This window comes from Dendrobium catenatum, unplaced genomic scaffold (assembly GCF_001605985.2).
Source record: "Dendrobium catenatum unplaced genomic scaffold, ASM160598v2 fragScaff_scaffold_908, whole genome shotgun sequence".
Taxonomy (NCBI): Eukaryota; Viridiplantae; Streptophyta; class Magnoliopsida; order Asparagales; family Orchidaceae; genus Dendrobium; species Dendrobium catenatum.
This window is the reverse complement of record NW_021319370.1, coordinates 1082472-1096042: the sequence shown is the minus strand read 5'-3', so window position 1 is coordinate 1096042 and position 13571 is coordinate 1082472. Positions and strand designations below refer to the sequence as shown.

Genomic DNA, 13571 nt, shown 5'->3' with positions numbered 1-13571 from the left:
TCGGCGTCCCTAGCTGCTGTCCAGTCATTTTGGGTGACCTCCTATGGCTGTCTTGCTGTCCAGAATGTTCCCCATCGCCATCTTGAAGGCTCCATAACCTAAAGTTGATGTCCACTCTTCCTCAAACGCATAAGCGACTACACCGGAGCGCCGTATTTGTCGTTCCCTTGGATAACTTCTTTCTTTGGGTAAACTCTCCCTCCAATTCTCATGTCTTCTTAGCTTACTTCTTGATTGTGGTTTTTATAATATTCACGAAGATAATGTTAATACTTCTCCGCTAAAACCTAGTAATTGGAAGAGTTATGTGAGGGATCTTTCATAGAACTAATCTTATTGTTAGCATTGGAATTTCTCGTTGAAACCACTCATGTATGCAAAGTAAGATTTAGTTGACTATTTAATGATCTCAACCTCTCGCATGTGTTTAGACCAAAGCTATTTTATCACCTTAATGTTATCTTATCGTTTACATCAATAGAGGATTTTGCTTAATATTGCTCTCTAAAATTTACAAGTGCAAACTTCCTTAAGCAAGTCATTTTCGCATGAATTGTTTCACACCAACATATGAACTTAAATTTTACCTTTATGCATCTTCTTTAGAACTAACTCGACTAATTTTGCTTGTATCAATCTAGAATATACCTTTATAGTTTGTTTATTATATTTTTCTAAAACAATCTCGCCATATCATATTGTTAGTTTAAATTATTAATGCTTCACAAGGTTTTGAATTATAGGAAAATGAAAATGAAAACATTAAAACTAAAAGACTGGAGTAAGAAACCTTAATAGGCATTTTCTCTTTAGAGACGAAGACCTTAGGGAGATCAGACCTAGCATGATCAGAACTCCTTTGTAAAGAACGGGAAACAATTTTGTTCTGTGAAGCCTGTCCAGCGTCAGTTTCAGGTTGCAAATCTTCTTTCTTGACAGAAAAAGAAAAAGATAGATTGTCCCTTATCTCTAACTCAGCTGGTACACGAACAAGATCTTTAGAAGTCGCATCAGCAGCTATATTTTCTAAAAGACTACCTATCACAAATTTCACCGAGACTTCACTTTGCTCTTCAGTTGTATCACTAGTTTCATTACCACCAACCATCTCAACTTCTTCAATGTCACTTTCTGATTTAATATATTCTTCAGCAGAATCTTGTATATCTCCATCGCTGTCTTCATCTTCCTCTATTATCTGTTCAATAACTTTAGAAATAAGATCTCCATCAACCTTCCCTGGTGCTACCACTTTTAAGACTTTGACCTTGACACCAGGGATAACATCCTGCAAAATGTTTTTGATGCCTGACAGCCCAATCCAATCAGAATTATCATCAACTTCTTCAATGGTTTTAACATCTTCAGAAGATATATCAGTAGGTTCTTCAGTTGAGCCATTACTTTCACTTAAACTCTGAGTTGACCTGTTTGAGGACTTCTTTGATATGTTTGCAGTATGCCCCCTGTTTCGCTTCAGATAGACTGCCTGAAATGCATAACCTCAGATCAATCAGTATAGAAGTCTATAATACAACTAGCCACTCATAGCAATGAATCCATCTCAGTGCTTCTCAGGATGTCAATAGTTTAAGAAAAATTATATGACATTAAACTATAATTTCTCTTTTTTGCAGACATGATGGTGTTCGGAAATAAAAATTTCCATGGCCTCCCAATTGCTAAGAAATTTAGATAGCATAACAATCTTCATGCTTCCATTAAGTCTGCAAAGAACTTAATCAAACTTGATAGTTATGAATAGTACATGCTCCGTATCAATGCAGTTTATATGCCACAGAACTGAAAATAATAAAAAATAAAAACCAACATATTTCTCGAGAAAATACCTGCTGCTTGTAGCCTTCATCATCACAAGTGAAATAAATTTCGAATAATGGAGAACCAGGTTGAGACATAGCAAGTTGCCTGAAAACATGGTGACAAACATAAGAACAGCAAAGGTCAAAGAACTTGCGCTAAGCAAAATATAAAAGGAAGAGAAAGCTAGCAGTTTTTCCAAACCTGATTTATACATCAAAAATTAACTGGCTAAAATAAGTTGTAAGAAAATGGATTTCCTATAACATAAAGGAAAATCCATCCTGGCATGACAATGGGATTAAAAAAGCTCCATAGATAATACTCATCTGGCATCCATACAAAGGACAGTCCACAATGGTAGCACAAAGACACGGCAGAGAAATGTGCACAATAAAGTATACATCCTAATACAGACCCTGAAGTAAGCTTTTTTCTTTGCACCCATCAATGTTAGAAAGTTGTAGCACTGTTCACTGATAAGCTATAGAAGAACGAAAACATTTCAAAAGAATAGTTGTCGGCTCCCATTGCTAAAATCCATTATACCAACGCCATTCCCTTGGTCCAAAATGATCACAGTATATCCATCCGTTAAGCATACCATTGGTTGAGCTCACCAAACCACAGTGAAGCAATTAAGGAATGATAGCAGGGGTGCAAATCTAGTCAACTCCACTTGGTTCTACTCAGATCATGGAAGTCAGTTTCAACTTTTCTGGAATGAATCAGCTGGACCCAAGTATTCAACAAGCAAAAGTCATTGGTTAAGGTCAATTCCACTTCTTTAGTCTCGCAGGTGGGTCATGGCTCATGTGCTCACAATAGAGTGGAGAGGGAATGGAACAGAGTGGGAAACAATGAGGAGAAGGCGGTGGCAACAGCATTTGCTGAAGGTGAATAAAGAGAGAAAAACTGACAGGATCCTAGATCCAATCTGGAAATTTCGGGCAGCTCAAACCTCAAAATGTTGAGAAAGAATAGAAGAAGTGATGAAAGGAGGAACTCCGTTTATTTTCCAACTATCATCCTCCCTAATAAAGAGTATTTATAGAATACAAAGCAAACTCATACTAACTACAACTAACAAGCTAAACATCCTCATTAACAAGAATTGTTTCCTCCAAAATCTCTCTATCAAACTCACAGCATTACCACCCCCCAAAATAAAGATCTTGCCCTCAAGGTCGAACTAAGAACCACAAAGTAACTTCAGGTAAGAAAATGCAAGCGAGGCTGCTAGCAGCTGGTTGTCATCCATATACCCATACCTTCTCAAGTCAATCCAATGGAGATTCCATGGAGAAAGTTTGATGTGAAACTACGAGGAGTTTGCTTAGAAATTTAAAAGAAAAGATTAAAGTGTTGCTTCTTATGAATTTAAAACTAGCACATAAAATTGAGTTAGGAATTTGAAAATATCAACTTGCTTAGGCTAAAGATTCGCAATAGAGATTAACCAAGCCGATTCAATCCAAGTTCTAGGAGAATTTAATATGCAAAGTACAATAACAAAACCCAACGTTTAACAATGAGAATTTCACCTTGGGGCCGTATCACTCAAGAGGTAGTGGACTTTTGGCGGAGATAGAAGATCCAAGCGATGAAAGAAGTTACCACTAGGGAGAGGGCGCCGAGGAACTTCGTCGGAGGAAAAGTCGCCGGTTGGGATGGAAGTCGTAGACGACCGTCGAGGCTCCAAGCGTGCTTTGAAAGTTTTCGGTCGTAGATGCTTGCAAGGATTGGCACGACTCTCTCCAAGTACTCCTCCACGGTAGTTTCGTCTTCAAACCCCACGTCAAAACATGGCGAACGTAGGACGTTGATACTTCCGTCGGCGTTGAATACAAGGCCCCACTCAAACTCCGGATCCGCCATTCACCATGGAAGAGAATGGGAGAGGGGCCGTCCACGTTATCCCTAGGCTTCTCAACGTAAGAGAGAAGGAGAGAGAAGGGAGGGGGGGTCGGCGGGATCCTCAAGGGGGAAGATGGAGCCGGCGGGTGCAAGGAGGAAGAGGGGAGAAAACGGCTAGGCTTGGATTGGCAAGGGATTTACTCAAACCTGAAATTGATTTCAGGTTTTAGTAAATTAGGAGGGAGTTATTTGAAATTCTATTCAAATTTCAAATCTTAATTAAGGGGAATTAATGAGTCATTAAGGGGGTCTTCAATGGGGTGGGCCAGCGGTATGCTTGGGGTGGATGAGGGGATTTGAAAACCTAAAACTGAAATTTAATTTCAGTTTTAAGTAAATAGGGAGGGAAAACTTAGGGATTCAAATTAGGATTTCAAATGGCCCAAGTATTAATTAAGCCATTAATGGAGATCTCCTTATGGGAGGCCGGCGGCATACATGGATGAGGGAGGGAAATCCATGTGGCTGATTTTCCAACCAGGATGCTGACGTGGCAACAAATATTAAAACTCCGATCTAATTGGAATTTGAAATTGAAACTCACTCAAAACTTTCCCTTTTTGGAAGATGTCAAATAAGGCAAGTTTTGAATTTCAAAATTTGAAATTCAAATGTAGTAACTCCCTTATTGATTGCTAGGCAACAATCAAGGAATCACAAAGGGGAAGAGATGACATCTCCAAGGGGGAGGATGATGGATGGCCGGCGGCTAGTGGAGGAGGGATATGGTGGCCGACGGGTTGGGTGGGGTTCTTTGGCGGAGTTTGGAATTCTAGTGGTGGAAACGAGTGAGTGGTTCGTGGGAGAAAGGATCTCGGTGGAGATTGGCGTGGAGTAGGGAGAATCGAAATTAGACAAGAAAATAGGAAGATAAATTGAACCACGAGTCGAGGACGCTTCCAACGACTGGTGGGTAATGCGAACGCTCACCTTGAGCTCCTCCTTCTCAAGCACTCATGCAAGACGAAGTAGAAAGTAGAACACAAATGTCATTCAAATATTCATTAAAAATTAAAATGATACAAGAGACCACTATATATAGGTCTTGACTCATAAAAGTGAAAAAGACTAAATTGTCCTCTGGGCTAAAAAGAAACATAACTCCCCACAGGGGTAAAATGGGAAAACAGTAAATCAAACAATGCAATAATAATAAAATACATCATGTCATCTAAATCAAAAGTAGAGACGCTGAATCGTGACCGTCGATCTGCGGTTTCGCCGGCGATAAACATGTCGGTAGCGTCTGTCGATGTCCTCATCAAAGTTTCCATCCATTGAGCCACAATTTCTCAAGCAAGTCGGTCTTGATTACAACAGCAAAAAATAAATTTGCAACAAAGAATCTTGATTGATGACTGATGAGCACTTGAAGAACTTGGTTTGTACTTCGAAAAAAATCCAGGGTGGAGGCTTGCACATATAATATTATCAAGAATCATATCAATCATTGGTCAGAAATCTGCACTCATTGTTACATCCAAAACAGTGCAAAAAACTTCATCAGCATGTGACCTTATCTTTGGAATCGCCCACAATTGCACATGAAGGGGGCATGGGACAAGAATGGTATTGGAATTTAAATCAAGGATTTTTATTTTTTTTTCAAAATGAGAAACTCTTAAGTTAGAAATTACAGGTGTTGCAAAATGTTTCATGCTGAACAGGCTATTCCAGGAGCTTTTCTAAATTCGTCAATCATAAGATTATATATTGATTAACAATATATTTCAAGATAGCAAAGGTAGATAGAAATTTATCAGAATTGTTGCACATCACACAATAATCCTCAATTAAATAATTTTCATTTTCCATTAAAAAAATATCAAATCACTGGCGAATTTGTTGTTAAAGTGTAAGAAAGAAAAACCAAAGATTTATAGAGACAAAAGAATTTTGTTCCTGCTACAATGGTTGATTAGGAACCCGAATAGGAACAAATACTTCTTTGTTAAGAGCTAGCTTTTGGATTCACTAAAGCAACCTACCTTTCACGGCATTCTTCACCAGCAACTTCAACTCACCTAAAGTACTTTGACAGTTCTTGCATACTGTCAGCAAATTCTTTGACTAGCTTCAGCGCCAATTACCATCTCCAGATAAAGATAGAATTGTTTCTTGGTTGGAACTAGTTTACAACACAATCAAAACCGCAGCAATAGATCTCCATCTCTTAGCTAAAACTCATCACCTTCAGCTGGTTCCTTCTTTCTGATTTTCTGGATGTGAACAAAGAACAGCACCAGCAGCCTCTCCAAGCAGTTCTTGAGAAGTGAGAACGCAACATATGACATGAAAAAAGATGGTGGTGTAAATAGATGCTTCATGGGGATGGAAACCGAGGTGGAAAGAGACTATCCATGGATAATATCGGGCTGCTCTTGGAGGCGGTGGCAACCTTGGAATGGACGATGCAATTTCCTGGAATCATGTTAAGAAAAGGTTACAAATTTTAGATTCGATGTTTAGAGGAGCTGAGAAGCACCTTGCATGGCTTGCAGTGGACAAGGTTGCGAGGAAGGGGAGGAAGCCATGGAAAGGTCTGGATGTTTCTGGGAGAATGGTAGAGGTGACTTGGAAAAAATGAGCCAGCAATGACTGCCGCTGAGCAGCGTGATGGAGAAACTTAAGAAACCAAACATGATTTCGCAATGATTGGAGCCATCGGCAGAGGGCTAAGAGGTGCTCTAAACAATTGAGCTACCAAAGTGTAATGTGAGTTGTGCTAATCCAACACAAATTTCTATGTAATTTCTTGAAATTTGTTTTCTGAAAAGTCCATTCATATCGACACTGGCGTCTCAAACAAATATAATTTGATCGTATATAAATAGATTTTTTTATCCCCATTCCCCCATTGGATCTTTCCTTCACTTTAGTAAAATGGATAAGTTTGCTGGATTTTTTTTTATTCCGATCATATCTACATCTCATATTGATCTGGGATGGAGACAAGCACCCAAACAACGATGGAATTCCAAGTGATGAATCAGGAGATGAGATTGGAGATCTAGGACGGAAGTTTCCATTAGAAATAAGGCGTTATGAGAGTTGATCAATCATATGGAATGGAGATGGGGCACCCATATGGTTGCAAGGCTCAACAAGAGATGATGATGGAAGAAAAGATCAGATCTCAATGAAAGCACCACTGATAGAAATTTAGATCCAATATAAACATTTTGAGCAACTCAAACTATAAAATTTATATAAAAAAAAATGAATTGAAATGAGGGGAATTGATTCAGTTATTTCCCAGCCAGCTTCCTCCCTAATTAGGAGTATTTATAGAACCCAAAGCTAACACATACTAACTACAACTAGTTAACCAACATCTAACTAACTAAGCAGCCTCCTTAATATCCCTATCAAACTCACTACAAAAGTTTAGTAAGTGAAAGATTAAAAGGAAGAAACAAGGAGGGGTTAAAATGACTAAAGTTGTTGGTGTCCACAAGGAATTGGTGAACCGGTGAATTGAAAGGGGGGATGTTCCTTTTATATTTCAAATAGTTTGGGTCGGATCAAATTCTAGGTACCTAAACACCTACAACCGAGAACTAAGAACCTAATGAAGGTTTTGGTTTTAAATGGATTCCAAACCTAGGACCCATGGCCCAACAAGAACTTTACAATTTTTTGGCTATTTCAACACACCCATACAATCCGTAAAGGTCATAGCAATGAAAATTAAATTTGCTACCAACAAAAAATGTGTGAAATACAAATAGGTTGTGGTTTGTTTGGGAGGCTAGTGGATAAAGTGTAAATGTTAAGCAAAAGAGGTAATATAAGTGAACCTGGAAGAAAGCCCAAATTCTCAATAAAAGATGCCAAAGTTGACGTAGCAACATCATCTTGAGCTTTTAGCTAGGTCGCAACAAAAGGACATCAAAAGAACCAATAATGTTCCATATTTTTTGAGTTTTCCTTTTTATTTCTTTCTTATTTATTTTTCCCTACAGATAAACTTTTTATACACCCTACAATCGTATCAATCAAAGGGGGTAGACATGAAGTTGATCCACAGAGCTACCTGCAATAGGTGTTGCTCTTTGATTTTGATAGATACCATGCTCATCAAAAATGTTAGATAGCATGACAGGGATGGTCCGCAATTTCCAAGATGCATTCTAATAAATAAAAACAACCAAATGACACATGTTCTCGAGCTTCTACCAAGTAAGATCTCCTCAGCATTCACGAATACTTGCATCTTGAAAAACTGTTCTCTCATAAATTTTTAATATGAAAGGCGCGGCTAAACAAAAATGTCCAACTCACAATACAGGTCAACAGTTGTGATTTATACTATTTTATAATCTAAAGCAAAGGAAACACGATAAACAAGTTATGAGTTTATTAGGCCTCGATAATTAATTGGATGCTTCGTCGACTTTTGAAATAAACAATCTTGAATGAAACATAACCTTGAACTATAGCTTCTGGCTACGTATCTTCCGTGTTCTGCACTTATATGTGCAATTCGACCATAGGTATCAGCACCATCTTTTGAAATGCCAGCCCACCATCCTAACTGCATTTTTCCAATTTAAGAAAAAAACCATTAGTCCTACAGCAAACTAAAAACACTATGCTTATGCTTAGGAGAAAAAAAAAACATCTATTCACAAATAGCCAATTATGAAGAGTTTGTAATCCCTTTGAGTCTTTGACCATCCTTTAAGCATCCGGAAGTCACATCTTTTGCATCCCAACATAGAGAACGAGGCACTTCGAGAAATGCATAAAACAAAAACACATCTTCAACCCTAGGGGTATTGGGATAAGAAGAATACTATTTAGCATCACGATGTTCTGTATTTGCATTTACTATAGCCAAACTTCTTTGATTCATCATTTACGTGATTAACGCTTCATTTGGGACGGCTTTCTTACTGCTGCTTAAAGCCGCTTTCTAGTACCACATTTTTTATTTTTGTACTTAAAAATTGTTTTAAGAAGCAATAAGAAAGCCGTCCCAAACAAAACCTAAGTTTCAAATAACTATAGTCCCAGTTAACAAATTGTTTGGCAAACTGCAAATCATTTAAGGTTTTCCAAGCTATCATTTTTGCAAATTAGATAAATTGCTCACAGGTAGACAATCTATAATTTTAGGAATACTGAGATGGCTACTCGACAACACAAAAGATGACGTTCTCTGTAAAAATGCTTCCATAAGAAACTATCTTTAACACGTACAACAGGCAGAATATTTATATTTCTCAAAATAAACAAGAAAAATACACAAAAACTTACTTTTTGAATTGTGAATAGATCAAAAAGTTTGCAATTATAATTAAGGGCACAATGAAAAAGATAAAAAATAAAATAAAATAAAAATAAAAATTAAAAAAAAAATGTAAACAGCAAAATGCCGCCATGATAAACATCATCACCATCATTTTTGTTCTCTAAAAACCATGAGGTTGCCAAAAAGATAGCCACAGGGTGGCAATTTTTAAGTTTCTGGAATAGACAACCATGCCAAAAACTTGAAAACAGGGATATTGGCATAAATCTCTCTTCCAGCAACTAATGTGAACTAGGCAACGTACTGGGAAAGATCTTTCCACATTTTAAACTTTATAATACAAGATTAAAAATAAGATTATTGAGGTGAAAAGAATAAACATCTCATAAGAGAACATATGAAGCATTAAGTCAGATGCCTGTGTTTAAGATGTACCAATCCTGTGCCAGCATTATCTTGAAGAAAAGCCGCATCATTGTACCTCTCCTCTGCAATCGCTTTCTGCAAAACACAAGATTAATGAAGATAAATGTGAGGTGGGTGATATAAGATTTTAAATATACATCAGTGGAAGTTTCTAAAAATCTTCTTACATTGTACTCATGTATTGCAGAGCCTATAGTATCAGTTTTGTTAGCAGCATGAAGTGCCACCTTGAGCTTGGCAGCAGCTTCATAATCTTCTCTAGCAACAGCATCACTCAACTGCATCTGAAACAAACCAATAGAAAAAAACATTCTAGCCAAAAGTTAACGCCCTTATAGCATGAAAACCCAACTTCTCTAACTGGGGAGCATAAAAAATATGAGATCTGAGGCTTTTCTGCTAACAAATTTACTAAGGTATTCAAAAAAGCAGTTAGTGAAACCAATGAGACAATGAGGAAAAAAGTATTTGATAACCATCATACTTTAACAAATGTTTCCAAAAACATGCCACAATATACTTGATATATCTTGTAAAAAGTCAAAAAAAATTCTGATTAAAAAAAATTCCTAGAGGAATGACAAAGCATCCCTAAACAACCAGAGGAATTACAGAGGAACAAATCATGACTTTTAAGCAGAGGACCAACAATCAGAATTTCAAAGCAACGCAAATGAGTCCAGAAAAATCTCATAACATAAAGCTACAAGAAAACAAAATCACCCAGATATAAAGCGATCTGGATCTAAATCTTAACCGAACAAATCTAAGCTCTTAAGAACAATCTAATGCAAAGTGGGCAGCAAATGAAAAGATTGTGCTGGATTTCTTATAACTAGATTTGTCGAGAATAAAAAATCAGGTAGAGAGGAAATACTAGAAAATATAAAGAGAAAAAAGAAAAGCAAATGTAATGGAGATCAAGTGTAATGGAATGAATGTGTGCAAATCTGCTTTGGCCAAAAATGATAGAGAAAGATTGAGAGAGTAAGGGGTTTAGAGAGATATGAAGGCTAGGTAGGTTCTTTTAACTTTGAATAGAAAGGGGAAACAAGAGGATAGACAAGATGGGAAATCACGTGTCCATGCTTTTGTTTTCAATAATCATTAGTAATGATCATACAAAACTATAGAACACCCTATACAAACTACGAGTGCTTAAACCAAACTTTAAATGTGTATGACTCATAAGAAAATACTTAATATATCATATATGAAATAAACATAAAACTAAAAAGGGCATACTTAAATTATTATAGCTGTTTTTTGTTGTCATAAAAAAATTTAAATTATAATTTCCTTTGGGAATATTCAATTGATAAGAATTGTCCCTTCTCTTAAGATTATCAATTTTTTAAATTTAAATTAAATTTCACTTATCCACCTTATTTTCTATAAATAGATATCATATCTATGTAATTATCATCTTGAATTTAATATTGAAAACAAATCCCCTTCTCTCTCACGGTTTCCTTCTCCCCTAAATTTCAAGGGCCAAAATGTCCTCTCATTTTCCCTCTTTAGGTCAATCTCCTCTTCCCACATTCTCTTCAGCATCTACCTCTACACTCTCAGCTAAGGGTTGAATCTATGAGGAATCAGGCTAGTCGAAGGAAAATTGAGAGATAAAATAAGGAAGAAATCAAGGTATGAAAAACTATCATTAAGAACCTATCACTCCCTCTATAATTTAATGTTTGCACCTAATCCACATCAATGTGCACTATGAGGAAAAGAGGGAGGGAAGAAACAAGAGGAACATATAAATGGTGTAAAATATTCTAATCAAAGAAAGGTCAAGGATGATGATTATCAACTCATGATTAAGAAGCACCAAAGATGATACAAGTTTGGTAGATGACATAATGGAGAGAATGTTAGAAAGTGTTAACAAAAATTGGGAACAGGTTTGGGAGTAGGCTGCAAACTTGCTTTTAGAGCAAGTAATTGATAAGTTTTACATAAAACAAATCTTAAATGTGTGAGACATATCTTGGGTGCAGCCCTTGCATTATCTGCCTTCTTCAAAAAGAAAAAGGGGTGTGTAATTTTATGTATAAATACTAAAACTAGAATAATAGCCTCTAATTCGCACTAAGAAAAAGCAGGGCGAGATAAAAGAAATATCTATGCTTCCTTTGTGGGACAAATGCTAAAACCTAAATTTAACATCTGAAGATAGTGATCATCATAATCTTGGTGGGTTTCACTCAATACCATTCAGGATCTTCTATGGACCAAGATGTCTCAGGAGTCAGGGAGATCAAAGCAACATTACAAAATGTTTAATATGCACCTTCAGAAATAAAAGAAAAATGGATAAACTTGATATCCTATAAAATATATTCCTGTTGAAGTACAAAAACTTGAGGAACATAAATCACATACTATTCCAAATCAGATACAACTAAATAGCTATTGTTTCACAATTACAGATTTCTCTGACAACCATATTCATTCATCTATGGCTCCAAATCCCATTGCAAAAAGTGTTAATAATCATGACATCTTGGATTTGGCCCCAAAAAAGCAAACCATTATCAATAAAAGGTGATGTCTTTTTCATGAAATAGGATAACATGGGATGAATCCAAACAATTCCGGGTAAAAATCTAGATTGATTAATTCTAATAAACATTCAAGCAAGAGCAAAATATAATATGGCACAGGACACCCTGTCTATTTTTTTCAAAGCTCGGGACCAATACAAGGAAATTCTCCCTTATGTTGATGAAGCTTCATGTGCTATTTTGGACATCAAAATGGTTGAAAACATAGGACCAATCATTGATGTGATGTTAGCTGATAGTATTGTTTATATTGGAATGCTGCACTAACTCAACCATTGGTTTCACTTGAAGCACATACCACGTTCTTCAAGTGCTAATCAATCAAGATTGTCTTTTATGACCTTATATTTTCTCTATTGCACAAAATGAACCAGTTTGAGAAATTGTGCTTGAATGGATGGCAACAATCATCATCAAATTGCCGGGAGGAGCTTCACATTCAGGGACAGATCATTGTTTTTGTGAATCTGATGGGGGTATTAAGGGGGATGTTTGGTTACTTAAAATTTGGTTAGCTTGTTTGTGTACGTTAGTTTAAGTTGGCCTTCTATCCTATAAATTTCCTAAGCATAAGGATGATGGTGTGAAAATAATGAATCAAGTTTTTCCTATTTTTATCATCTTACATTAATTCTTTTAGTGTGAAGTAACTCGAATTGGATCTAGTATCCAATCAAAAAGTACCTTTAACACTGAGGCAATCCACTCCTGTTCTTCAATCTCAGCAAAATGTCGCTTCCATCGTTTCCAGTCCCAACCCTTCCCTTCCACCTCTTCCCCTGCCACTGCTGCCTCTCCCTTCTTACCCACGCCCGCACTGCCCAGCTGCAAGCCGCCCATATCGGACAATTGACGAAACGAATTCACACAATCTTCTAGCCTCTTCACAGCGCCCCTCACGACGTCATGCAAAAGCAAGTCCAATCTCTTCCAACCACCATCGTCGCCCGATGGCGGCGAACCCGAAAGAGGATTGCGACAACGACAGAGACCCAACTCCGACCTCTTTGGAGGGGACAGCGGGCACCGAGGGGCCGCCGCGATAAACCTAGGAAAGTGAGAAGGATATCGGCTAGGGTTCGAATCGTTGTGCATGAGGGCTGTAGATGGCGGCCGAGCTGCCGATATCGATGCCATTGGTATCGAGAGAGCAAAGGACAGAGGTCTCTTGACCGAGAGAGGAATAAGAATGGATAAGAATATAAGATTATAAAAAACATCGGTTTATATCGAGCCCGGTTTTAGTGCAAAAGCAGTGGCGCTGGTTTTATTTTGTTTAAGAAGGGTTTTTTTTTTCTTATTTATTGTTTTTTAAAATATTTTTATATAAAATTTTTTAATAATAAAAAAATGTAACAAAAAAATTTCCTGAATTTAATCTAAAAGTATAAAATGTCCTAATAATTTCTACTGATATATTATTATATATTGCTATATTTCTTAATATAATATTTTATATTCATAAAGTTTATATATTTTTGATATATCATCGAAAAATTATCTTGGTCGGGCACGAATCTTGAGACAAAAATCAAGTTGGAAATTTCAAAAATTAAATCCGGGATCATCTAAACTTCAAT

At 36.8% G+C, this 13571-nt stretch overlaps 1 protein-coding gene across 3 annotated transcripts in view; it reads right to left on the bottom strand.

The window, feature by feature from the left end:
• Window positions 1-13193, bottom strand: part of LOC110112639 (protein EXECUTER 1, chloroplastic) — a 27389-nt gene extending 14196 nt beyond the window's left edge. For 2 of the 3 annotated variants that reach the window (XM_020844937.2, XM_020844934.2), the window contains exons 1-6: window positions 12676-13193; window positions 9589-9705; window positions 9431-9496; window positions 8169-8275; window positions 1851-1929; window positions 791-1489 (exon numbers count right to left, since the gene is read on the bottom strand). In XM_020844937.2, the coding sequence (XP_020700596.1) occupies window positions 791-1489; window positions 1851-1929; window positions 8169-8275; window positions 9431-9496; window positions 9589-9705; window positions 12676-13128 (1521 nt within the window). In that variant the 5' untranslated portion in view covers window positions 13129-13193. The remainder of the gene's footprint in view (window positions 1-790; window positions 1490-1850; window positions 1930-8168; window positions 8276-9430; window positions 9497-9588; window positions 9706-12675) is intronic. The other variant, XM_020844941.2, reaches the window with a different exon arrangement.
• Between the last annotated feature and the right edge of the window lie 378 nt (window positions 13194-13571).